This window comes from Passer domesticus, chromosome 29, assembly GCF_036417665.1.
Source record: "Passer domesticus isolate bPasDom1 chromosome 29, bPasDom1.hap1, whole genome shotgun sequence".
NCBI classification, from domain to species: Eukaryota; Metazoa; Chordata; class Aves; order Passeriformes; family Passeridae; genus Passer; species Passer domesticus.
The window spans coordinates 2,070,427-2,093,866 of NC_087502.1; the positions used below are offsets into that span (position 1 = coordinate 2,070,427).

Here is a 23,440-nt window from a genome sequence, read left to right on the forward strand (position 1 = left end):
TCCCTGTTTGGTGGCCTTTCAGATGTACTACAGCTATCCTTTTTGGCCCCCTCAGGGCTTGCAACACCCCAGCTATCAATTGCTGGTGGACTAATCCCTTCCCTTGTGAGTTGATTAGTCCCCTCTCTTCCCATAATTTTCCAAAGGTATGTACTACCCCAAACCCATATTTAGAATCAGTATATATTGTTCCCTCTTTTCCTTTTAAAAGTTTTAAAGCCCGAAGGATGGCGTACAGTTCACAGGCTTGTGCTGACCAAGATTTATCCAAGGCCCCTGATTCCACTACTTGTAAGCCTTTGCCCTCAATGATGGCGTACCCTGATTGCCGTTTTCCTTCTACCACCCGGGAGGATCCATCTACAAACAACCTTTCTCCTTCATCTAATTCTTCTTCTTCCAGATCAGGCCTGATCTTGGTTTGTTCCTCAATAGTTATCAAGCAATTGTGTGTTAAAGGTTCTTGCTCTATGCTGCCGAACAAAAAGGTAGCTGGATTTTGAATTGCAGTTGTTTCTAGGGTAAAATTTGGTGCTTCTAGTAAAATCCCTTCATATTTCAGGAGCCTAGCATCGGATATCCATTTGTCTGCTTTCTGTTGCATTACACTCCTGATATTATGGGGAGAGTAAACCTTAAGGCTACTGTTGAAGGTAATTTTCTTAGCTTCTTCAACTAGTAAGGCACACCCAGCTAACATTTGCAAACATGTGGGCCATCCTCTGCTTAGGGGGTCCAAGAGTTTTGATAAATACGCTACAGGTTTCTTTTTGTCTGCCCATTCTTGGGTAAGTACCCCAAAGGCAACTCCTCCCTCTATATTAACAAATAAATGAAAGGGTCTTTTTAAATCAGGGAGGCTTAAAACAGGGGCATGCACTAAACTTTCCTTCAATTCCTTCAGATTTTCAGTATCCTCTTGAGTCCATTTCATCAATCCATCCTGAGTCAATTTTTGGTATAAGAACCTGGCCTTGCTACTGTAGTTTTCAATCCACTGTCTACAGTACCCCGTTAAACCCAAAATTTGCCTGATTTGTCTCTTATTCTTGGGTATTGGTAATGATAAAATAGCCTGTACCCTTTCTGGGTCTATTCTTTTCTCACCCCGTCTCAAATAATGCCCTAAATACTTTACTTCTTCTTCCACAAACTGTAATTTAGCCTTTGAAACCTTTAAACCTTTAAGTCCCAGGAAATTTAAAAGCCTTATACTCTCCCTTCTTACTTCTTCCTCTTCTTTTCTTGCTAATAATAAATCATCTACATATTGTGTCAGGGTTACTCCAGCATCTGTCTGGTAATTCTCTAGAATTTGTTCCAAGGCTTGTCCAAATAAGTTCGGGGATTCTGTAAATCCTTGGGGTAATACTGTCCATCTGAGTTGTTGTTTCCTTCCGGTTTCTGGATCTTCTCATTTAAAGGCAAAGTAATCTCTGCTTGCCTCATCCAAGGGACAAGCCCAAAAGGCATCCTTTAGGTCTATTACACTATACCAGTGGTTGTCCGGGCTTAGTTTACTCAATAATGTATAAGGGTTTGCTACCACCGGAAATCTAGCTATTGTTCTCTTATTTATTTCCCTCAGGTCATGTACTAGGCGATAGGACCCGTTTGGTTTCTTTACAGGGAGAATTGGAGTATTATAAGGAGACATGCAAGGTTCCAACAATCCTTGGCTGATTAGTTGGTCAACCTCTGGTTTCAACCCTTTTCTCCCTTCCAAGGACATCGGGTACTGTTTTATTTTTACTGGAATCTCCGGGTTTCTGATTGTTACTTTAAAGGGAGTAATTTCCAGTCTTCCGGCACTGTCAGAACTATACCATACTTCAGGGTTAATCTTCTTCTCATCCTCTAATCTTAAGGGGCACAACTTGATCCGAATCTCCTGTTCTACCACTTCGATTTGAATGCCTAATTCAACAATCATGTCTCTACCTAATAGGTTATAGTCTGATTCTGGTACTAATAAAAAGTTTCCAATACCCATTTTGGAATCTGATTCCACCGGTACTTCCTTTATTATCTTAACTTCAAAAGGTTCCCCTTTTGCTCCCACTACCGTAGCAGTTTCTTTTGATAATTTACACCCTTTAGGTAACGACTGGAGCGTAGATCTCTCAGCTCCAGTGTCGACCAGGAAGATAACTTCCTGGCCCTGGGGACCCACCTTCAATTTTATCAAGGGCTCCCTTTGATGTTTCTGGGTCCCCAAGAGGTAGAGCCCCTGACCCCCCTAATCCTCCTTGAACTCCTTCTCATCTCGGATCCGCATCCGGCACTCCCTCTTAAAATGTCCTCTCCTTCCGCAGTAAAAGCACACTTTTAACTCCTGCTTTTCCCTTGGACCTTTCCACCCCCCTGGGGATAGTTCGTTCCGTCTCGGTTCCCTTCTGCTCTGCTCGAATCTCTTATCTAACCCCTGGCTTTCGCGCACTGCTGCCACCATTATTCGAGCTTGCCTCCTATCTCTCTCTTCTTCCCTCCTCACATACACTTTCTGAGCTTCCCTTAACAACTCATCTAATCCTCTATCTTGCCAATCTTCCAACTTTTGTATTTTCTTTCTGATGTCCTCCCAGGATTTGGAAACGAAATGTACTTTTAATACTGCCTGCCCCATCTGCCCATCCGGATCCATTCCTGAGTATAACTGAAAGTTCTTTCACAGCTTCTCCAACCATTCAGTGGGGGTCTCGTCCTTCTTTTGTCTTTCATTAAAGGCTTTGTTAATATTCTGCCCTCTCGGAACAGATTCCCTGATTCCTTGCACAATTATCGTTCTGAGATCCTGCATGTGGATCCTATGGGCCGGATTTTGATGGTCCCAATTGGGGTTTTGTAATGGCCATTTTATGTCTGCTGCTGGCCCCTGCGCATGTTGCATATCCCAAATGCGCATCCCTTCCCTTCTAATCATATTTTTCTCTTCTGCCGTGAATAAAATGTTCAGTATAGATTGTAATTCTTCCCAGGTATACATGTTGGGCCCTAAAAATTGGTCTACCCACTCAGCTACCCCAAGCGGGTCCTCCAAGAGGTGTCCCATTTCTTTCTTAAAATCCCTGACATCTCCCGAGCTCAGGGGCACCGACACAAACCCTATACCTGCCTGTGGTCCCCCCATAGGCATCTCCCTTAAGGGGTATAAACCCTTTTTGGTTCGACTTCGGGTCGCTGGTCCTGTATACTCAGGTCCATCCGAATCTGAGTCTGTCCCTGTCGGTGCATTCGGAGGGGCTGCCACTTCCTGTGCCTGGGGTGGGGGTACATAGGGTGGGGGAGGCACTAGGGTTTCTTCTGGTCTACTTCCCTTTTTCTTGCTCTTGTTCCCTTTTGGCATTTCAGAGAGTTTAAAAAGAAACACTTCTGGTCTTTCCACCCACACCTTTGCATAATCACTCTCTTCTTCAGTACAGGGGGGTTTTTTACTGTTTACCCAAATATTCAGGATTTGCCTTACCCAATCCTCTGAGGATCCGAATATAGGCCAAAATACACTTTTTGAAATCTCCTTTCCTCCCCATACTTCAACACAATAGTGAATCATCTTAGCCTTATCCTTGCCTTGTGTGCCTGGAAAATGCTGCCAGTTCTCTATTAAAAATCCTAAAGGACTCTCCCTAGGTATCGGAGGGAGTTTTACATCGACAGGGGGCTTACTCTTCCCTTGTCCCATTCTTCCGGAGTGCCTTCTTTCACACAATCAACTTTCGCTTCCCCTGGTTCGTGGCCCAAGCCCTCGCGACTCTGTGGGAACCGCACTACTGAGGGTCCACACTCGCTTGGAGAGTCCGGCTGCCAGCCCTCCTCTCACGCACCACCACACAGTCGCACTCCGGGATCCCAACCCCACCCGGATGGGTCCCGTAATACTTACGCGTCCTGCGTCTTTGTCCGGACTTTGTGCACAAAACCTTTAAGGGGTTTCCTGGGCCCTTAATCTCCCTTTGCTTTCTCTTTTCCTTCTTTTCGAGGTTCGTCGGTCGGGGCCGAGGCTGAACTCTTCAGCCACTGGGGCCACCAAGCTGGTGGGGCGCCTCCCCAGCGACTGAGAATCCCCCGCAGCCTCCGATCCGAGTCACGGCACCAAGCTGTTATAAATGAGCACAACAGGCCATCTGAGCCAATCCAAAGCCAATTTATTATTACAGAAAAGAGAAAGCAAATTGCAGCGCTGGGCGACAGGGGAGTCACCGCTCCACCAACTGCCGTGCCGAGGGTTGTTCCGTTCTCCCTTTTATGCCCCCATCCTTCCTCCTTCTGGTGTCTCCTTCTGCGCATGTCCGCTTCGTTGCTAGGGGGTCTTCTTCTGCCTTCTGGTGGTCGCTGATGAAGGTCCTCGATGGTCTTCCTCCGTGCTCTCTCCCTGAACCTAAGACTTGGAACAACATGTGGTTGATTAGCTCGGCAATGTTTGTCTTTTGCGGTTTCTCAATTTCGCAAGCTAACTATCACATTCCAACTGACGGTTACTTATTTACATTATATTCCCTCCTGTTTTTAGTGAACAAAAAGGTCATGTTCCCATAACAGTAAGCATCACCAGCCCCCTGTTGCTATGGTCAGTTTCCATGGCAATCATGACCAGCCCCCTGTTGCTATGGTCAGTTTCCATGGCTACCATCACCAGCCCCCAGTTGCTATGGTCAGTTTCCATGGCAAACATCCCCAGCCCCCTGTCACTATGGTCAGTTTCCATGGCAAACATCCCCAGCCCCCTGTTGCTATGGTCAGTTTCCATGGCAATCATGACCAGCCCCCTGTTGCTATGGTCAGTTTCCATGGCTACCATCACCAGCCCCCAGTTGCTATGGTCAGTTTCCATGGCAAACATCCCCAGCCCCCTGTCACTATGGTCAGTTTCCATGGCAAACATCCCCAGCCCCCTGTTGCTATGGTCAGTTTCCATGGCAACCATCCCCAGCCCCCAGTTGCTATGGTCAGTTTCCATGGCAACCATCACCAGCCCCTTGTTGCTATCGTCAGTTTCCATGGCAACCATCCCCAGCACCCTGTTGCCATGGTCAGTTTCCATGGCTACCATCCCCAGCCCCCTTTTGCTATGGTCAGTTTCCATGGCAACCATCCCAAGCCCCCCGTTGCTATGGTCAGTTTTCATGGCTACCATCCCCAGCCCCCTGTTGCTATGGTCAGTTTCCATGGCAACCATCACCAGCCCCCTGTTGCTATGGTCAGTTTCCATGGCAACCATCCCCAGCCCCCTGTTGCTATGGTCAGTTTCCATGGCAGCCATCACCAGGACCCTGTTGCTATGGTCAGTTTCCATGGCAACCATCCCCAGCCCCCTGTTGCTATAGTCAGTTTCCATGGCAACCATCCCCAGCCCCCTGTTGCCATGCTCAGTCCCTCAGCAGCTCCATGCTGACCCCATGACAGGGGTGGTTGCCATGGACACCAGCTCAGGCCTGCAGCCAGAGCTCGTTGCCATGGCAATCATTGGCACTCCCATCCCCAGGGTCATGGGATCCCAGATCCACAGAATTGGCTGAGCTGGGAGGGGTCCATCAGGATCCTGGAGTCCAGCTGCTGGCCCTGCACAGGACACCCCAACAATGCCAGCCTGGGTCTGGCAGTGTTGTCCAAACGCTGCTGGAGCTCAGAGAGCACTGGAGCTGGGAGCCTTCCCTGGGGAGCCTGGGCACTGCCTCAGCAGCCTCTGGGGAAAAACCTTTTCCTGAGATCCAACCTCAGCCTGCCCCGACTCAGCTGCAGCCGTTCCCTCCAGTCCTGTCCCTGGGCCCAGAGGGAAGAGGTTCCCACAGCCTCAGCCAGGGACCCGCTCCCAAGGCTGTTGCCATGGCCACCAGGGCTGGGACCAGCTGGGATGCTTGGATTCCAGGGGCCGGGCTTTAGGAATGGGTTTCCCCAATGTCCTGCTCCCACTAAAACCGCGCTGCCGCTGGCTGCCCTCCCACCTCCCATGGAAATCACAAAAGGCAAAGATCCTGGGCTGGCATAAGAACAAGTTACTGGGAACATCAATGAGATAAAAAACAAACAGGAACAGAAACAATGTTGATAACAGAAGGGATAAGAAAAACTATTTACATGGAAAAATACAACACAAATCCCTGGCTCTTCCAGGCCTAGTATTTCCTCCTGCCTGGAAAGGACACCCTTTCCTGCCCCTGGCAATGACCCGAGGTGGGAGTGAATGTAATGACATGGCCATGGCCAGACCTTCACGTTCTTCAATCCTACATCATGCCATTGGCAGGGGCAGGAATACAGACAGGTGTCTTCCGAGCATGGATCACAGTGAACATAGATCTCCAGGGCTCTTCCCAGTGTGGGTTCTCCAATGGTGGATGAAGCTGAAGAAATGCAAAAAGCTCTTCCTGCAGTTGGGACATTTGCACGGCTTCCCTTACCAGTGCCTCCGTTGGTGTCCGGTCAAGCTGGAGCTCTGGGTGAAGCTCTTCCCACACCGGGGACACTCGTAGGGCCTCTCCCCAGTGTGGATGCGCCGGTGCCTGATGAGGTTGGAGTTGTGCTTGAAGCCCTTGCCGCAGTCAGGGCAGCAGAAGGGCCGCTCCTCTGTGTGAATCCGCTGGTGGCGCAGGAGACTGGAGCTGGTCTGAAACCTCTTCAGACAATGGGGACACTCGTAGGGCCTTTCCCCAGTGTGGATGAGTTCATGCCTGACGAGTTCTGAGCTGCACCTCAGGCCCTTCCCAAACTCCCCACACTCGTAGGCCCATTCCCCAGTGTGGATCATCTGGTGGCTGATCAGGTGTGAGCTCTGCCTGAAGCTCTTCCCACACTCCAAGCACTTGTAGGGCTTCTCCCCACCATGAAGCTGCCCATGGGCCACCAGCTCTGATCCCTGGCTGAAGCTCTGTCCACCTTCCTGCCTCAGGGTGGGTCTTTCCTCCTCACAGCACCCGAGGTTGGGTTTGCAGGCCCTCCTCCTGGGGGATCTCAGTGGCTTTTCCTCCCCGTTGGATTCCTGCCCTGTGGCGTCACTCAAAATGGCCTCTTCCACAAGGTTTTGCCACAGACATTTGTCCTCCCTGGTCTCTGGGGAAGGCAGGACAAGGAGAGGATGAGATTTGCCTCCATACCACAGGGAAATGGAAGAAGATCCCCCCAGTGCATCCCAAGATGGCGTTGGCAGAGGGGTTGTCCTTCAGCCAGGGGCCATGCTGGGCTGGAGCAAGAGACAGGGGGAAAGAGGTACTGACTTCCTCCTCACCTCCCTGGGTGTCCTGGGGCATCTTCCTCTTCCTGGCAGCCTCCATCCACCCAAGGTTTGGGAACGAGAAATCCTGGTTTGGGGGAAAATGCAATGTATGAGCACACTGGGTTAAGGGGATCCTCCTGCCCAAGTCCATCTCCAGTGTTGCGGCACATCCACAACGAGCCCCTGTGAGCAACCTGCACTCCCAGAGCCCCGAGCACGCTTGCTTAACCTGCTGATGGACAAGACCAGAGACGGGTCTGTGTGCAGAGCTCCAAACACAGTTTATTGCAATGTAGAGGGTCCAGGGACAGAGACAAAATGGGGCTGAGAACACAGGGTTTGGTAAGGGGGGAAAGGGGCGGACCTCAGGGTCAAGGACCAATGGGAAGTGAGCACAGGTGGTGCAGAGGAGGGGTAGCCAACTGGGGAACCAATGAGGTAACAGGGGCGGAGCATTGCAGTAAACCAGGACCAATGGGGGACAGGAGAGGGGAGAACATTCTCAGGGAGCACATATAAGGAAAAAAGGGCAGCTGGACTGATACCAATGAAGCTCCTGCACAGTCCCTGCTCTCCATTCCTTGGCCCCCTGGCTCTCCTCTGGGGCTCTTGGAACACCCGGCAATGGAAAACAATCCATTTTGGTGCTCCCTAACCAGGCCACAACTGAAACTTTGTTCCTTTGGCCTGACTGCAGAGACCTCCAGGGCATTTTCTGCACACAGTCCCAGCCCCCAGCGCTTGCTGAAGGTGCTCCCTGCAAATGTCACTGTGCCAGGGCCCTGTCCTTGCTGTCACCTGCTGGGGCTGGCCATGCACAGAGCTCCTGGACTTGCATTTCCAGCTGCTGTGCAGCCAAAGCTGAGGCATCTGCAGCTGCCTGAATGCAAAAACTGCAATAGGAGCCTCTCCAGGGTGAAATCTCCTCTCCCCTCCTGTGCCAGCCCGTGTCAGTGCTGCCATTCTCTGCTGCTGCGGCTGCTGCTGGGGCACTCGGGGCTCTGGCTGAGCAGCAAAGGTGACCCTGAGCCAGGAGCTTTCCTTGGCTGCAGCAAAGCCTCGGCAAGCAAAGCCCTTCCCAGCGCTGTGCCTGTGCCAGGAGGGATTGTGCCAGCCGAGCTGACCCGAAATTTCTTCTCCCAGGCAGCTTTAGGACACACAACATGGAGAAGCCAGAGCCCACTCTCAGCTTTGCGCGGTGCTCCAGAAGAATCCTGTGTGTGAAGCAGCCTGGGAACAGGATTTGGTGTCATGGGAGGGGAACTCAGAGCGCTTTTCTGCCCTGTGGGCTGAGGCTCTGCATTTGCAATGGCCCTGCAGCTGCCAAAGGGGCCTTTTTGGCTCAGCTGAGAACAGTTCTGCTGAAAACCTGTCTTAAATCTGCTTTTGCTGTAAATGTGCCCAATAAATTCTCATTTTTTGCAGCCAGGTCTTGTGTGAGTGAAGGTCTGAAAAGTGAAGGATGGAACAGCTCTTGTGGGGTGGTGTTTTCCTTTCCTTCTTTTGGTTTTTCTTCTTTTGGTTTTTCTTATGTTTGTTTTGGTTTTTTATTCTATTTTGGTTCGTTTGTTTTTATTGTTTTCTTCTTTGTTTGTTATTGGTTTTTTTGGTTTTTTTTTGGTTTTGTAGGGGTGGTGGTGTTTTGTTTGGTTGTGGGTTTTTTTTTGTTTTGGTGTGGTTTTGTTTGGGGTTTTTTTAGGGTTTTTTTTGTTTGTTTGTTTTGTTTTGTTGTTGTTGTTTTTTGTTTTCTTTTGGTTTGGTTTTAGGTTTATGTGGTATTTTTAATGAACTCCCCCTGTCAGCTCTGGGCAGAGCTTTGTATCTGTGTCTGACACTTGTCTGTGGCACTGTGCAGGTAGCCAGGGGGACCTTCCCCGAGCTGTGTGCAGAGGAATTCACATCAGCCCAGGCCGGGCTGGGCAGTGGCCGCTCAGCTCCATGGACTGGACGCAGCTCTGGACGCTTCCCTTGGAGCGTCTGCAGGGAGGGAACGCTGGGGCTGTCACTGCTGGGGTGTCACACACAGGGGAACGCTGGGGCTGTCACCGCTGGGGTGTCACACACAGGGGAACGCTGGGGCTGTCACTGCTGGGGTGTCACAGACAGGGGAACACTGGGGCTGTCACTGCTGGGGTGTCACACACAGGGGAACGCTGGGGCTGTCACTGCTGGGGTGTCACAGACAGGGGAACGCTGGGGCTGTCACCGCTGGGGTGTCACACACAGAGGAACGCTGGGGCTGTCACCGCTGGGGTGTCACAGACAGGGGAACGCTGGGGCTGTCACCGCTGGGGTGTCACAGACAGGGGAACGCTGGGGCTGTCACCGCTCCTGCCCTGTCCCCAAACAGCTCTGCCAGCATCTTGAGGGGACACAGAGGCTGAGCCAAAGAGGGAGAATTGCATAAGGGGCTGAGCTGGGAGGGACACATTGGGATCATCGAGTTACAGAATCACAGAATGACAGAATAACAGAATTACTGGGTTGGAAGAGACCTTCAAGAACACTGAATCCAACCCAGCCCTAACAGCACCTCAACTAAACCATGGCAACGAGTGCCACAACTAGTCTTTTTTAAAACATATCCAGGGACGATGACTCTACCACCTCCCCAGGCAATCCAATCCAATAATTTATCACCCTTTCTGTAAAGAAAATGTTCCTAACATCCAACCTCTATTTCCCTTGGTGCAGCTTAAGACTCTGTCCTCTGGTTCTGTCAGTTGTTGCCTGGAGAAAGAGACCAACCACACTGGACTTACAACCACCTTTCAGGAAGTTGTAGAGTGCAATAAGGTCGCCTCTGAGTCTTCTCTTCTCCTGGATAAACAACTCCAGCTCCCTCAGTCGTTCCTCACAGGATTTGTGTTCAAAAATCCTCACCAGCCTTGTTGCCCTTCTCTGGACACGCTCCAGCCCCTCCATGTCCTTCCTAAATTGGGGGGCCCAGAACTGGACACAGCAATCAAAGTACGGTGCCAGTCCAGGGGAAGAATGCCAAGTACACCAGTGCCAAGTGCAGGGGAAGAATGACCTCCCTGCTGCTGCTGGCCACACCATTCCTGATCCAGGCCAGGAGCCATTGGCCTTCGTGGCCACCAGGGCACACTGCTGGCTCATGTTCAGCCAGCTGTCGAGCAGGACCCCCAGGTCCCTTTCTGCCTGGGCACTATGCAGCCACACCATCCCCAGCCTCTGGCATTGCAGGGGGTTATTGTGACCAAAATGCAGGACATGGGACGTTGAGTCATTAAACTTCATCTGATTGGACTCTGCCCATCCATCCAACCATTCCAGGTCTCCCTACAGAGCCCTCTTGCCTTCCACCAGATGGACACACACTCCCAGCTCAGTGTCATCTGCAGATTTACTAATGAAAGACTCAATCCCCTCATCCATGTGGTCAACAAAAATATTGAACAGAGCTGGCACCAGCACAGAGCCCTGAGGGACAGCACTGGTGCCTGGCTGCCAGCTGGATGCAGCAGCGCTCTCCAGCACTCTCTGGGCCGGCCATGCAGCCAGTTCTGAACCCAGCACAGAGTGCCCCTGTCCCAGCCCTGGGCTGCAGCTTCTCCAGGAGTGTGCTGTGGGAGACAGTGCCAAAGGCCTTGCTGGAGTCCAAATAGACACATCCACAGCCTGTCCTGCATCCACCAGGAGGGTCACCTGGTCATAAAAGGAGACCAGGTTGGTCAAACACGACCTACCCCTCCTAAACCCCTGCTGGCTGGGTCTGATGCCCTGGCCATCCTGTAAGTGCTGGGTGATGACACTCAGTATAAACTGTTCCATTTTCTTCCTGGGTACTGAGGTCAGACTGACTGGCCTGTAATTACCAGGATCCTCCTTCCCACCCTTGTTGTGAATGGGTGTCACACTGGGCAGCTTCCAGTCATCTGGAACCTCCCCAGTGAGCCAGGACTGCTGGTAAATTATGGAGAGCAGCTTGGCAAGCTCATCTGCCTGCTCCCTCATCACTCTGGGGTGGATCCCATCTGGTCCCATGGATTTATGAATATCCAGCTGGCTCAGAAATTCTCTGACTGCCTCCTCCTGGATCACAGGGGACCCCTTCTGCTCCCTGATACCATCGACCAACCCAAGAGGGCAGTTTTCCTAAAGGCAAGTCATCTTCCCACTAAAGACTGAGGCAAAGAAGGTGTTAAGCACTTCTGCCTTCTCTTCATCTGCAGTTACTAAGTTCCCTCCTTCATCCGGTAAAGAACAAAGATTGGTCTTACCCCTCCTTTTACCATTAATATATTTGTAAAAACATTTTTTATTATCCTTTACTGAAGTCGCCATTTTAAGTTCAAACTGATCTTTGGCCTCCCAAATTTTTTTCTACATGCTCTAGCATTCCCCTTAAATATTTCCTGAGAGACCTGATCTTCCTTCCAAAGATAATACATTCTCTTTTTCATTCCTAAATTACTTAAAACATATCAATTTACTGTCCCCTTACCTCTAATCTGCAATACGCCACGTATTTTATGACAAAGACACAAGAGATAACTGTATTACCACCCAATGAGATGGTAATGTTTATTAAATGTAGGCACAGGGTAAAGGGACTCAAAGCTGGGCACAGGATATGAGGTGTGACCTCACCAGCGCCCAGCATAGAGGGACCATCAGAGCCTTGGTCCTGCTGGCCACACTATTGCTGACAGAGAATTCCAGGATGCCCCTGGCATATTCCTTAGCACAATTCCATTCTCCTCCACTCCCCTATGAACTAAAGAACGGAATTTTCCTTGGCCCTCCTTTGTTCTTAATATTTTTTTAAAAAACAGTCTTTCTATAGACTTTCACAGCAGCCTCCAGATTAAGTTCAAATGAAACTTTTCCCTCTCTGATGATTTTTCTACAGGAGATCAGGGCTGAGGGCTGTGACCTATGGTGGGCTGGGTGGGAAAAGCCCTCTAGCACTTTGTTACATGGCTTCCTTGGAGAGGCCGTTGTGATGAGGGTTCATGTCATGACCCTTGGGGCTGCCAGCCCCTGCAGGGGCCACTCCCAGGAGAGCAGCTCTCTGAGGAGGCAGCAGCTTCTCTGGAGGCAGCAGCTCCCCTGGGTGATTGTGGCCAGTGTTCACCAGAGCGCTCTCACAATGCTGAAGAAGCAGGAGACAAATGCCCACGGCCAGCCCCGTGAGGCGCAGCCACTGCTGTACCAGCGGCGACAGGTGAGGGACAGGGATGGAGGGACAGCCTGCAGTGGGACCTGGGGAAGCCCTGGGACACGGACAGCCAGGCCTGGCACCAGGCCATGCTCTGTGGAGGGGACAGGGCTGGGATGTCCCAGGCACAGCAATGCCCCAGAGGCAGCGAGCCCAGCTGGGAACCCGGCCCAGCCTGGCTGCTGTGGCCAGAACCTGCCTTGGGGCCAGGGCCGGGCCAGCAGGCACATGGGGGACACCGTGCCCACACAGCCAGCTCCATCCCGTGCCTCCTTCTGCTTCCTACAGGTGACCCACAGGCAGCCACAGGCGGCACCTCAGGTCACCTGGATGACCATCACACCCATCCCTGGGGACAGGCCCACTCTGTTCCCCATCTGCTCACGGAGCCCCACCAGGTCCTGCACACGCAGGGGCAGCCAGGAGGGCGGGCGCTCAGTGCCCCGCAGCAGTGTCACAGGGCCACAGAGATTGTCCGTGTTGGACTTGCCACCTCTCCATGGCCCTCAGGTGACACTGGCACCTCCAGGCCAGCCCAGTGTTCAAATATCCAGAGTATCCACTGACAGGGTCAAGCTGCCCCTTCTGCCAGCAGTACCTGTAGCAGCAGCCTTTGGATCCTCTCCCAGAGGCACAGCATGTTCTGTGGGCCCCATGGCCAGGGGCCAGCCAGAGCGTGTGCCACCTTCTCCATGGAGCACTCTGGCTGTGGGCAGAGCCCAGGGAACACCCTCCTTGGAGAGGAGAACAGAAGGGCTCTGGCAGGGGTCAGCAGCAAGGCAGGGCCATTGCCTGCCACCCGTGACACCTGCACGTGGCGTGCCGCTCTGCACTGGGGCCCAGCTGGCTTGGAAGCTACTGGGGCACTCTGTGAAAGAGGGGATCCTTGAGGTGCAGGAGGGGCATGGTAGCAACATCTACAAAGAGCTTTTTGGAGGCCTCAGGCCACACCTGTCAGCAAACAAGTCCATCATGTCCACCTGCACTCACAGTCAGGTGCCCGCCAAGATATGGATGCAGAGCCCCAGGAGCTGCCCAGTGCTTCCAGCTCAACCAAGGGCTCCACAGAAAAGGCAGAAAAGTGCTCTGAGCTCCTGTCCCATGCCCAGTTGGCAGAGCAGAACTCTGTCTCTGGAAACTCACAGCTCTGGGACATTCCTGTAAAGGAGCTGGAGGAGGAAGAACTCCCAGAAGCACAGGCTGCAGGAGAGTGGAACCGAGACCTGCAGAGTCTGTGGCTTGCCCTGTTCTTGAAGGAGAACGAGGTAGAGGCAGAAGCTTCTGCCCTGGCTGGAGACCTCTGGGATGAAGGCTATGGCAAACTCTGCCCCACATGAGAGCCTAGGGAAAGCTCAGGCTTCTCAGCTTCTCCTTTCTCTGGAGGCTCCTGTGAGGAAAGGGCAACTTGTCAGCCAGGCAAGCACACTGCACTTCACAAGCAGCTGTGCATGGGGCCTGATGATTTGCTGCAAATTACGCATAAAAAGAGGGAGGAGCTGGAGAAGCTGGAGGAAGAGAAAATGTATGCAGAGCTCTTTGTAGACATCTCCTCGTCCATAAGCAATGAAGAAAGCCCCGTGATGTCCAGCTGCGTCCTCAGGGATCCATCAAGTGCCACCGTGGAACCACCTGCGGACCCCTTGGTGCCACACAGCGGTTGCAGTTTGACCAAAGATGCCACAGGAGAAGCACAAAACTGCACAGAGCTGTTGTCTCTTGAGCTGCTGGCAGACTTGGGCTCTGACTCTGAGGACTCACCGTCCCTGGAAACTCTGCTGAATGAGCTCCTGGAGGAGTGGGTGCAAGAAGAAGCGGTGGGAGAGAGGGACAGAGAGGTAGAAAGCCCATTGTCACTCCCGCCACGAGACCAAGATGAAGAGTTAGAGGTAGCACTGTCGTAGTTTGATTAGGAAGTGAGTTTCTGAAAAGTTGTGGTCAAACCAATCAGTGGCCAGATTTGAAACTGGCTCCTGTTGTGGCCACTGGGGATCTGGATATGCCTCTGAGAACACACAGGGGTTAAAAGCAGAAGATTCCCAGAGGGGCTTTCTCTTTTGAGTCCAGTTGGTGAGTGGATCTGACCTCTCCCCTGCCCAGCTGTGTCTGGGTGGGGCAGGGGAGGCCATGCGGCCTGTGGGAAGGGAGGCCGGAGCCGTGCAGGGTGCAGGGGTGGAGGAGACCTGGGATGTTTGGGCAGCCCCCCCTCTGGGAGAGAGTGATAGAGACTGTGCTGGCTTGAAATTTGATATCTTGTGCCTGGCACCATGGCCAGGAGAAGAAGGGGGGGCAAGGTGCCCCCAGCAGACCGTGGCTGAGGTTTTAACCCCTTTGGTGCTGTGACAATGGAAGCTGTAAAAAACATTGATCGTCCCCAGCTGAGAATTGAGAGGGGACGGAGGATGGGCAAGTGAAAAGAAGGTTTGAGTGAGAGAAGAAATGCCAGCAGCTGAGAAGCGCCCTAGATGGAGGAGATGATTGCAGTGGCCTTTTGGCTGGACTTCCCTCTTACATGGCCACGGGACGGAACCAATTTCTTCCTGTAATGTAGACAATGCACCTTGGGAGAGGTGGTTGGCCAGAAGCCAGAAGTGACAAAGCTGTTATAAGAAGTAGAGGGAACAGAGACTGATGGGGAGCATGTGGTGGAGCCCTCTGCTTTCAGCGGAGAAGGATCTCTGTTCATGAGACCCCCAGGCCCCAGGAGAGTGAATATGGGGGGGACAGGTGTCCCAAATGGTGAGAGGCGGCCACTTCTTGGAACTGGACAAGGCATTCTTAAAAGGACCTAAGAAGCAGTTTGGATCCATGGCCAGTACTGAGAGCACGGAACACGTAAGGAAGATGGTCACCATGGCAGATTCTCTTCGGGCAGCTGCCACGTGTGACATGGAAGCACAGGAAGTTCCAACTGTGTTTCCTGGGGAGGCCCATGGTGCAAGAGGGAGACTCCTCTCTCCTGATGAACTGGGGGGAGGTTGTGTGAAGGATGGTATTGGACTGAGAATTGAGTATTAGAGGGGATTGAGTGTTAGAGGGGTGGGGGAGGAGGAGTGTTTTGGAGGGGTTCCATTGTGGATTGTTGTGTGTGGTTTTTTGTTTGTTTTTTGGTTTTTTTTCTGTTTTGGTTTGGGTTTTTTTGGGTTTTTTTTTGGTTTTTTTTTTTTTTTTGTTTTTTGTTTTGTTTTGTTTTTGTTTCTATGTTATAGATGAATAAAGTGTTGTCTTTTCCCACCATTCCCAAGTTGGAGCCTGGTTTGTTCTGTTTCCTGGTCACATCTCATAGTAACCATTTTGGAAATATACCTCTCATGGGGGCACTGGCATTGTGCCAGGGTCAAACCATGACACCGTACATCCTGGATTGCCCCATCCCAGGGGCAGAATCCATCCCCTGTGTTTGTTGGTCTCCACATGGTTGCTGGTTGTCCCTTTCTCCCCTGTGTCCAGGTCTCTCCAAGGGCCTTCAGGCCTTCCAGGGAGCCAATAGCTCTTCCCATTTTGTACTGGCTGTGCACTGCTCAGGATCCCTGCCAGTCCTGTGTCCAAGCCATTTCTGGAGATGTTGGGGAGCACAGGGCCGAGGATGGAGCCCTGCAGAACCCCACTAGTGACCGGTGCCAGCCTGATGCCACCCCAGTCACTGTCACCCTTTGTGCCCCAGCCTTGTGCCCATTGTCACCCATCACATGGCAGGTTTATCCAGCTGGGGCTGGACAGTTTGTCCTAAAGGATCCTGCCAGAGACAGTCTGCAAATCCTTGCTGGAATCCCAGTCTTTTGGGATTTTTTACTGGCTTTCCTTGATGAACCAGATGGGTCAGCTTGTCTTAGAAGGAAATTGACAAGCTATTATTTAAACACAAATCTAACTTTATTTACAAATAAACTATTTACAGCTATAGTTGGTTTGCCAACCATAATCCTCAGAACAATGTGATGTCCAGGCTCAATGATGTATGACAAAGTGCTGACCAAGCCTGGATCTAACCACACCCAGAGCCTTCTCTGAGAAGAACCTCAGGAAGTCAGCAGTCCTTTCTGCACCTTGTGAAGCAGCGGGCGGGTGTTCCTGCTCAGTCTTGCCTGAATGTGCCACTCTGGACACAAGAGGCCCCCAGCTCAGCGGTGCCAGCACCACAGAGAGCATCGGGACCCTGCTGGTGATTGCTGCTCCCTCAGCCTGCTCAGGATCAAGCTGGTCTGAGCTGCCAGGCAACAGATGAATTCACAGCCACCTTTCTCCAAGGCCTGAAGTTCTGTGACCAAAACAGAGCCAAGCTGAGTTCCTGTGTTTACAGAGACCCCCCAGTCTCCCAGCCCTCGCTCCCCACTCACCTCTGACAATCAGAGCAGGCACCTCCGTGCTTTGGTCCTTGACATGCCGCATGATGGTCCCTGGGCACAGAGCTCTGTCAGCCCCTGCTGTTCCCCAGCATGCTCCCAGCAGCCAGGGCCCACCAGTAGCCTGGATGTGACACTGGGCAAGGGCTGGGGGAGACAGGAGCTGCCCAAAGTGGGAGCCTGGGCTGGGGCTTACCAATGAACCTGACAGTCAAGTCTCGCACGCATTCCTGAGGGTCCTTCAGGTACTTCAGGCTCTGAAGAAGGTACTGCTCAGCCCTGCTGCTGTCCTTTTTCATCTGGAGAGACCAGAAAGGTGTGAGCATTGGCACATACCCTCCAGGTGGCTGCAGCAGCACCTCCTGCCAGCACCTCCATTACCAAGAGCCCTGTTCCCTCCCACTGGGTGCAGGAAGGGGAGATGGGCCTGGAGATGAGCCTGGAGAAGAGCCCTGTTCTTGAGCCAGGAACAAGGATGCACTTCCAGGCTGTGGGGTCTCTTGCCTAGGCCCAGCTGCAGAGCTCATGGCCTGGCACAGTCCCTGGGGTGCATCCTCACCAAGCACTCAGCCATCTTCCAGGTCTGCCATGTCTTCACCACATGCTTCATCTCCTTCCACTTGAGGAGCTCTGCGATGGCAAGGAGAGCATTCCTGGAGGCCTGTGGAACAGCAGAAGCTGGGACATGGCTCCAGGGCCTGGAAAAGGTGCCTCTGCCTTGAGGGAGCTGGGACACGCCCCTGCCAAAGCATCTGGGAATGGCCCCTAGGTACAGGGATAGAGGCTCAAATCCCTGCTCTCCAACACCTTTGGGGACCACACAGCACACATCCCACACCTTGGTGGTGCTGGGCTGGGGCTGAGCCCTGCTGCAGTAGGCAGGGCAGGGGTTGGGAATGGCCATGCCAGCTTGTCCAGCCCTGCTGCACTGATTCTGCAGGGACCCTTCCCAGGGTCTGTGCTGGGGGGGCTGCCCAGTGCCCCGGAGCTCCAGGGAATGTCAGCCACCCCTCTCTGTGTCACTGCTCAGCCTTGACATCAGTACCTGGCCCACTTTGGGGGCCTCGTCGTTCATGCGAAGGATGAGCGGGGCCAGGACAGTGTGCACGAAGTTCTTCATCCACTTCTTCTCCTTCCCCACCACTGTCCTCACCAGGTCTCTGAAGGAGCTGATGCAGCTCTCCCGCACCCAGCTTTCCTCCTGGAAGGAACAAGGAGAGGTGAGCTTGGGAAACAGCAGCTGCCACCCATAATGAGGGGTGTAGCAAGAGCCTGAAGGAGAGATGTGGGACTGCAGGAGGCTCTTCAAAATGCTGTTTATTGTATCCAAGATGTTACAGCAGTGCAGGGTCGTGGGCGACAGAGCCTGTGCCTACAGCTGTCAGCTCCAGCTGTAGGCAAGCCTGAAGACCCTTTAATTTTGGTTACATTGCATTATATACTTTTCTTTGCTTAATAGCATCTTAATACAGAAGAACCAATCTATAGCTTAACTTTTACCTATAGCCCATCATAACTACTATAATTACCATATTCGTGTTATTATTCCCCAATCACTAAAAGTTAGTATGTTACAGTTTAAGTTAGAAGTTGTTTTCCAGTTTTCTTGCAGTGGAAAATTTTGAGACCTTTTTTCTGCTTGCGACGTTGGCAGTCTTGTTTGCCTGTGCTATCTTTCTGCTTGGTAAAAACATCTTCGTGTTTGAGGTGGGTTTATCCTTTGCTCTAAGTGATAAAAACCCCCTTCTAACTAACATACCCTTTGCCTTCTTAGTTATCCAGTAGGAGTGGCTGGGCAATTCTTTTCTTCTGTATCAAAACTTGCTTCCATCCCTATTTCATTCTCAAGTTCTACATTCAGAAATCTTTCTGCCAAGCATCCATATCTGTGAGACTTTCTTGTCAAACTTTCATCCTTCTCAGCAGGGTGTGACAGCAGCTGAGGTGAGGGGCGATGCTCGGGGGCCAGATTGCAGAGTGGGGAGAAGCAGAATCCATGCCGGGAGAGCCCAGGGGAGTGGAGCCTGCCCCGAGTGCTGCTGTCACAGCCCAGTGCCCCTCTCAGGGCTCGGGCTCACATTGGCCTCACCTCATCAAAGTGGTACCAGAGTATCCTCGCCACATCTGCAGCAATGGAACTGGCTTCGGTCCTCTTCAAGCACTTCATCATGTTCTGGAGGACCATCAGGGCCATCATCACCAGAGACGTGCAGTTCTGCCGCAACAGGTTCATCAGGTCTGGCAGCAGCACCTTCATTTTTCTCGCCTGCAGGAAAGACAGTTTCCATTTGGTGAGCAGGCCCTGCCAGTCAGGGAGGCTGTTTGGAGCCGTGAGCCCTTGTCCTGACTCCCAGCCCAGGGTTGAAAGGCTGGCTTCCCCGTGTGTGCCCCTGACAGCACCCTGCTCACCCTGTCCTCTCTGTTGGACAGTGTGATGAGGGCCCTGAGCAGCAGGGAGGTTATCTCTCTGTCTGTGCTGTTGGCTGAATACAGCAGAAACCTGCAGGTTTTGTACAATGAAGCGAATTCCTCCTCTTGCACATCTTCGGAGGCCAGCAGCTGAAAGAAACCCTGCAGTGAGCAACTTTGCCCCTGGCAAAGCCAGCAGGGCTCCTCTGGCACAGCTTCTGCTTCCCCCACAGCTGAGGACAAGGGCACCAGAGCTTTTGCTGCTCACGCACAGCCAAGTAAGAGAGGCAGTCGTTTTCAGGAAAGGTGCGGAAAATGCCATTCTTCAGGTCCTGGAGTTGGACACGAAGCTCCTTCAAGACCTTCTCTACCGTCTGGGGCACCGAGAACATCACCTCCCACAAACTGAGGGCATTCCTGCAAGGCAGAGCACTGTCAGCAGGGCCTGGCCCAGCGCTGCAGATGTGGGCTGCCTGGGGATCCTGCCCAGGCAGGCAGGAGATGCCTGAGGAGCAGCGTGCTGGCTCTGGGCTAGCTCTGGCAGGCCCAGCCAGCTTTGGCTGCTGCAGGCCTGAATGACCCCCATCAGGGCTGGAAAGCGTGCTGGATGGGGGTCCTGGCTCCTTGGTGGGGTCCTGCAGTGTTCTTGGGTTTGCCAGCCAGAGGGTCTCAGGGTCCCTCTCCCCACAGGGGCTTTTGGCACCAGTACCTATCTCCTCGTGGGGCGATCTGCAGCAGTGTTGTGACCACCTGCACAGGACTCCTGTCAGCCACCAAGAGAAGCAGGCAGTGGAGGCTGTGCTGGACTTGGATGTCTGTGACCAACCCAGTGTGGTAGATGTGGCTCACGATTTTTGGCACCTGGAGGGACACGGGTGAGGATGGTGCTGCCGCTGGAGCCGAGCTGCCCTTCCCATCCCTCTCTGCTGCCTCAGGGCGGCTCCAGGTGCCCAAAACATCTGGGTTTGGGAGGGATGGAGGGAGGCAGGAAGCCAACATGGCAGGGCAATCCAGACACAGGCCACTTACATCCGTCAGCCACCAGTCAGGGTCTCTCCCAATCACCTCCAGCATGCTGAGAGCCACCTGATGATTGCAGGGAGATGAGTAGCGGAACATCGTAATGGTTGAGAGGATGATGTGTGTCCTCTCAGAAGGTCCCAGGTATTTTCCAACAGCCTGTGGCAGGAGGGAAAGGAACCCTGCTGATTCTGGGCCCCTTTGCTTACACAAATGCTGTGGACAAGAGTCCCAGCAAGGGGAGCTCTCGGTACCTCGATGAAGTCCTTGGCATTGGGATAATGAAGTGAGGAGCTGATCCCATCTTCCCAGTGTGCTTGGAGCTGTGCATTGTCCTCTGGCAGTGTCACACCTGAGGAGTGGGGAAACTTGGACACATCAGTGAGACACAGCTGCTGTGCCAGCAAGCCAACCACATCCTTGCTGGACTTCTGGATGCTAAGAATTTTAGACTTTCTGTGCTAACAGACTCTGACCCCCAGGAGAGCACTACATCTAACCTGAGGCGTGAAAAAGACTTCCAAAATTAATTGATAGCACTGGGATTACAGGTGTATAGTTAATTAGAAATGTGTAATATCACAGACTAGAAAACTTCAGAGTTTAAGGTTTTAGAATACAGAAATATATATAGGGCAAGATAGAAGTTTTAGGGCAGAGGCAGGTTGTTCTTCTTGACCTTCTTCCTTCTCCTTCATAAGTTTGAGTAGTATTTTGTAAGTGGACAGAAAAGTCCGCATTGCGGAATTCAAGTGATTAGTTATTAGCTTGAAAGAGAAAATAATTTAGGTGTCATTTCTTAATTAGATATTTTAGCCTTAAAAGACCTTGTAACAAGAGATCGCCATTGTTTGTCTTGTTAATGAAAGACTACAGAAGTCACTGCCTGTGAGACTGGAACATTGACAAGTTAAACACAAGTCTTAAATGAGTCTAAACATGAACTATCGTCTCAAGTACCTTCAGTCTTGATCTCAACAGAAGAAAAAAAAAGCTGAAAACCAGCACATCCTGACAGAGTTTGGGAACTGGGAATTGCTGGGGAGGAGTTGGCTGCAGCAGGAGGTGGTGCACGGGTGTAAGGGGCAGCCTTCCTCCAGTGTCTCCAGCCAGTGCTGCTGGCCCAGGAGGCTGCGAGCCCCTGGAGCTCTGCATGCAGCCCCCAGCTACACTGTGGCTGCAGTACTGGTCAGGGGGAAGGGCCCGTGGGGCTGGCGTGTGGCAGGGAAGGACACAAGCTCTCCGGGGCACCTGGGGAATGGGCGGAATGGGGCTGAGTCCTGTGTGGACGAGCAGCTCAGCTGCACAGGACCATCAAGAACTTGGGACAGAGAATGTGGGGAAGGAATAGAGATGATAGCAGTGCTGGGGACATGGTGGCACCTGCACCAGGCACAAGGGTCCATCAAAATGCCAGGGAAGACCAGCAGATAGATCAGGGGGTGTCACTGTGCAGGGGGATGCAGCCAGCACAGCTTCTCTTACGTTGCTGCTGAGAGATGAAATTGAGGAGGGCGTAGAGAGCATCCAGAGCCACATGGTTGGTCTTTTCTTCCTCAAATGCCATGAGGATGAGATGTCCAAACACCTTCCCAAGGACTGGGATCTGGATCTGTGCACAGGCATCATCTCTTTCCTCATTTTGACCAGTCTGGGGGAGGCAGGCAGAAGAGCAGAATGGCTGAAGAAGAAGAATGGCTGAAGAAGAGCAGCTGAGGCCAAAAGCCTGACCCACACAGTGTATCCCAGGCTGGAGGTGGCTGAGAGCTTGGTAAGGCCCTGCAGGCCCCATCTCAGAGAATCACTGGACAGCAGCCCCAGCAGGGAGAGCTCCCTCCCTGCTCCTTGGGCAGTCCCATCCGACAGAGGGCTGGGGCAGAGCCGGCTCCTGGCTGGGAAGCCCAGGGGAAATGGAGGGACCAAGACCTTTCAGCTCAGAGCCTGAGCCCAGGCTGGCCTTGAAGGCACCTCGGAGCTGCAGCTCTACTGGCCATGGGGACAGGGACATGGCTGGAGGTGCCTGCTCCTCACCTCCAGAGTGGAACAGCTGGCCAGCCAATGGCTCAGGCTGCAAATCCTCTGCAAGGCCCTCTCCTGCACAACGGCTCTCTCAGAGCTGGTGAAGGTGAGCAGCACCTGGGCACAGAGAGGCTTAGGTGAGCCCTGGGAGCAGACAGCAGCTCCTGTGGGAGCAGTGTGGGTCTCTCCTCCTGGGCTGGACTCCTACCAGCCTTCAAGGCTTCCTTTCACCTCGAGCTCAGCCTCGGGCCAACCTTGTGGCCAGGCAGGTGCCACTCTCTGCAGCCCCTGTACTCCAGCTGAGCCCCAGGGCAGGGCAGCGCCCTCCCTGCAGTGTGCTCTGCCTGCTCACAACTGGGCTGAGGACCACCCAGCCAGGAGTGGGCAACCCCCCCAGGGTAAGGAACAGTGCCCAGACCCCCACTCTCTGCACAGGCCAGACCTCCAAGATGTCCTGTGGCACCTCGCAAGATTTGAGCACCACAGCCTTCAGCATGATGTCCATGGCCTCCACGGTCTGCAGGGAAGACAGAGAGTGATGGCAGGGATTCTGCTGTCCCTCCCACCCTGGAGACTGATCAGAATTCCCAGGGCAGGATGCCCTCACTGCCTGGGAGATCCAGGGACAGGCAGTGTCCTGCATGCACTAGTCTGTGATGCTGGACATGGCCGAGCCCTGGGAAGGGGATGGAAGGATGAGGGTGGGAAAGCAAAGCAAGAGCCTGCTGTGCCTTGGATCTCTGATCATGAGGCAGCATGGGGTGGCCAAGAGCAGCCCAGAGGGCCTGGGGTTCCTGCAGCTCACCCAGCACTTACCTGAGTATAGAAGGAAGCCTCCAGGCCCGTCATTTCCTCTTCTGGAGGAAGAAGAAGAACCCTCCGAAAGCAGGAGCTGATCAGCTGTGTGTTGTCCAGCAGCTCGGGCAGCACAGAGCTGCAGTGAGAGAGGTTCCAGTTGGATACTGGTGATGGCAGCAGCATCTCAGGGCCTTGTGCAGGTGGACACAGAGCGTCCCACAGAGGCACAAGCAGGTACCTCAGTTGGGTGATGGCCAGCATGGCAAGCAGCTGCAGCTCTGTGCGCATCTGCTTCTGGGGCTCCTCGCTCAGCAGCGCCTGTGGAGCACAGCTGGGCTGGGACTTGGCAGCTGCCAGCACCCAGTGCCACCAGCTCCTCACCCTGCACAAGCACGGCTCTCACAGGGTGCTGGGGCTCCCCAGGTGTGCCCTCACCTCGATCTTCTCTGCCAGCTCATG

At 52.9% G+C, this 23,440-nt stretch overlaps 2 protein-coding genes across 3 annotated transcripts in view; both read right to left on the reverse strand.

Moving 5' to 3' along the window:
- The window catches only part of LOC135287271 (zinc finger protein 501-like), a 64,725-nt gene extending 56,760 nt beyond the window's left edge, over positions 1-7,965 (reverse strand). Inside the window, exons 1-3 of the mRNA XM_064400624.1 lie at positions 7,440-7,965; positions 7,223-7,295; positions 6,405-7,047 (exon numbers count right to left, since the gene is read on the reverse strand). Of these exons, the coding sequence (XP_064256694.1) occupies positions 6,405-7,047; positions 7,223-7,268 (689 nt within the window). The 5' untranslated portion in view covers positions 7,269-7,295; positions 7,440-7,965. The remainder of the gene's footprint in view (positions 1-6,404; positions 7,048-7,222; positions 7,296-7,439) is intronic.
- An 8,278-nt stretch (positions 7,966-16,243) lies between these two features.
- LOC135287351 (uncharacterized) lies at positions 16,244-23,175 on the reverse strand. Of its 2 annotated transcripts, XM_064400703.1 has the most exons (15): positions 23,000-23,175; positions 22,626-22,700; positions 22,196-22,300; positions 21,650-21,815; positions 20,419-20,516; positions 20,174-20,323; positions 19,854-20,005; positions 19,417-19,561; positions 19,145-19,294; positions 18,825-19,001; positions 17,781-17,936; positions 17,295-17,396; positions 16,932-17,034; positions 16,730-16,789; positions 16,244-16,650 (listed from the first exon to the last, which is right to left on the reverse strand). In XM_064400703.1, the coding sequence occupies exons 1-15, from the start codon at positions 23,162-23,164 to the stop codon at positions 16,514-16,516; spliced, it is 1,941 nt and encodes a 646-aa protein (XP_064256773.1). In that variant the 5' UTR covers positions 23,165-23,175; the 3' UTR covers positions 16,244-16,513. The 2 variants fall into 2 exon arrangements, with proteins under 2 accessions (XP_064256773.1, XP_064256774.1); XM_064400704.1 differs by lacking the exon at positions 19,145-19,294.
- Positions 23,176-23,440: the final 265 nt, after the last annotated feature.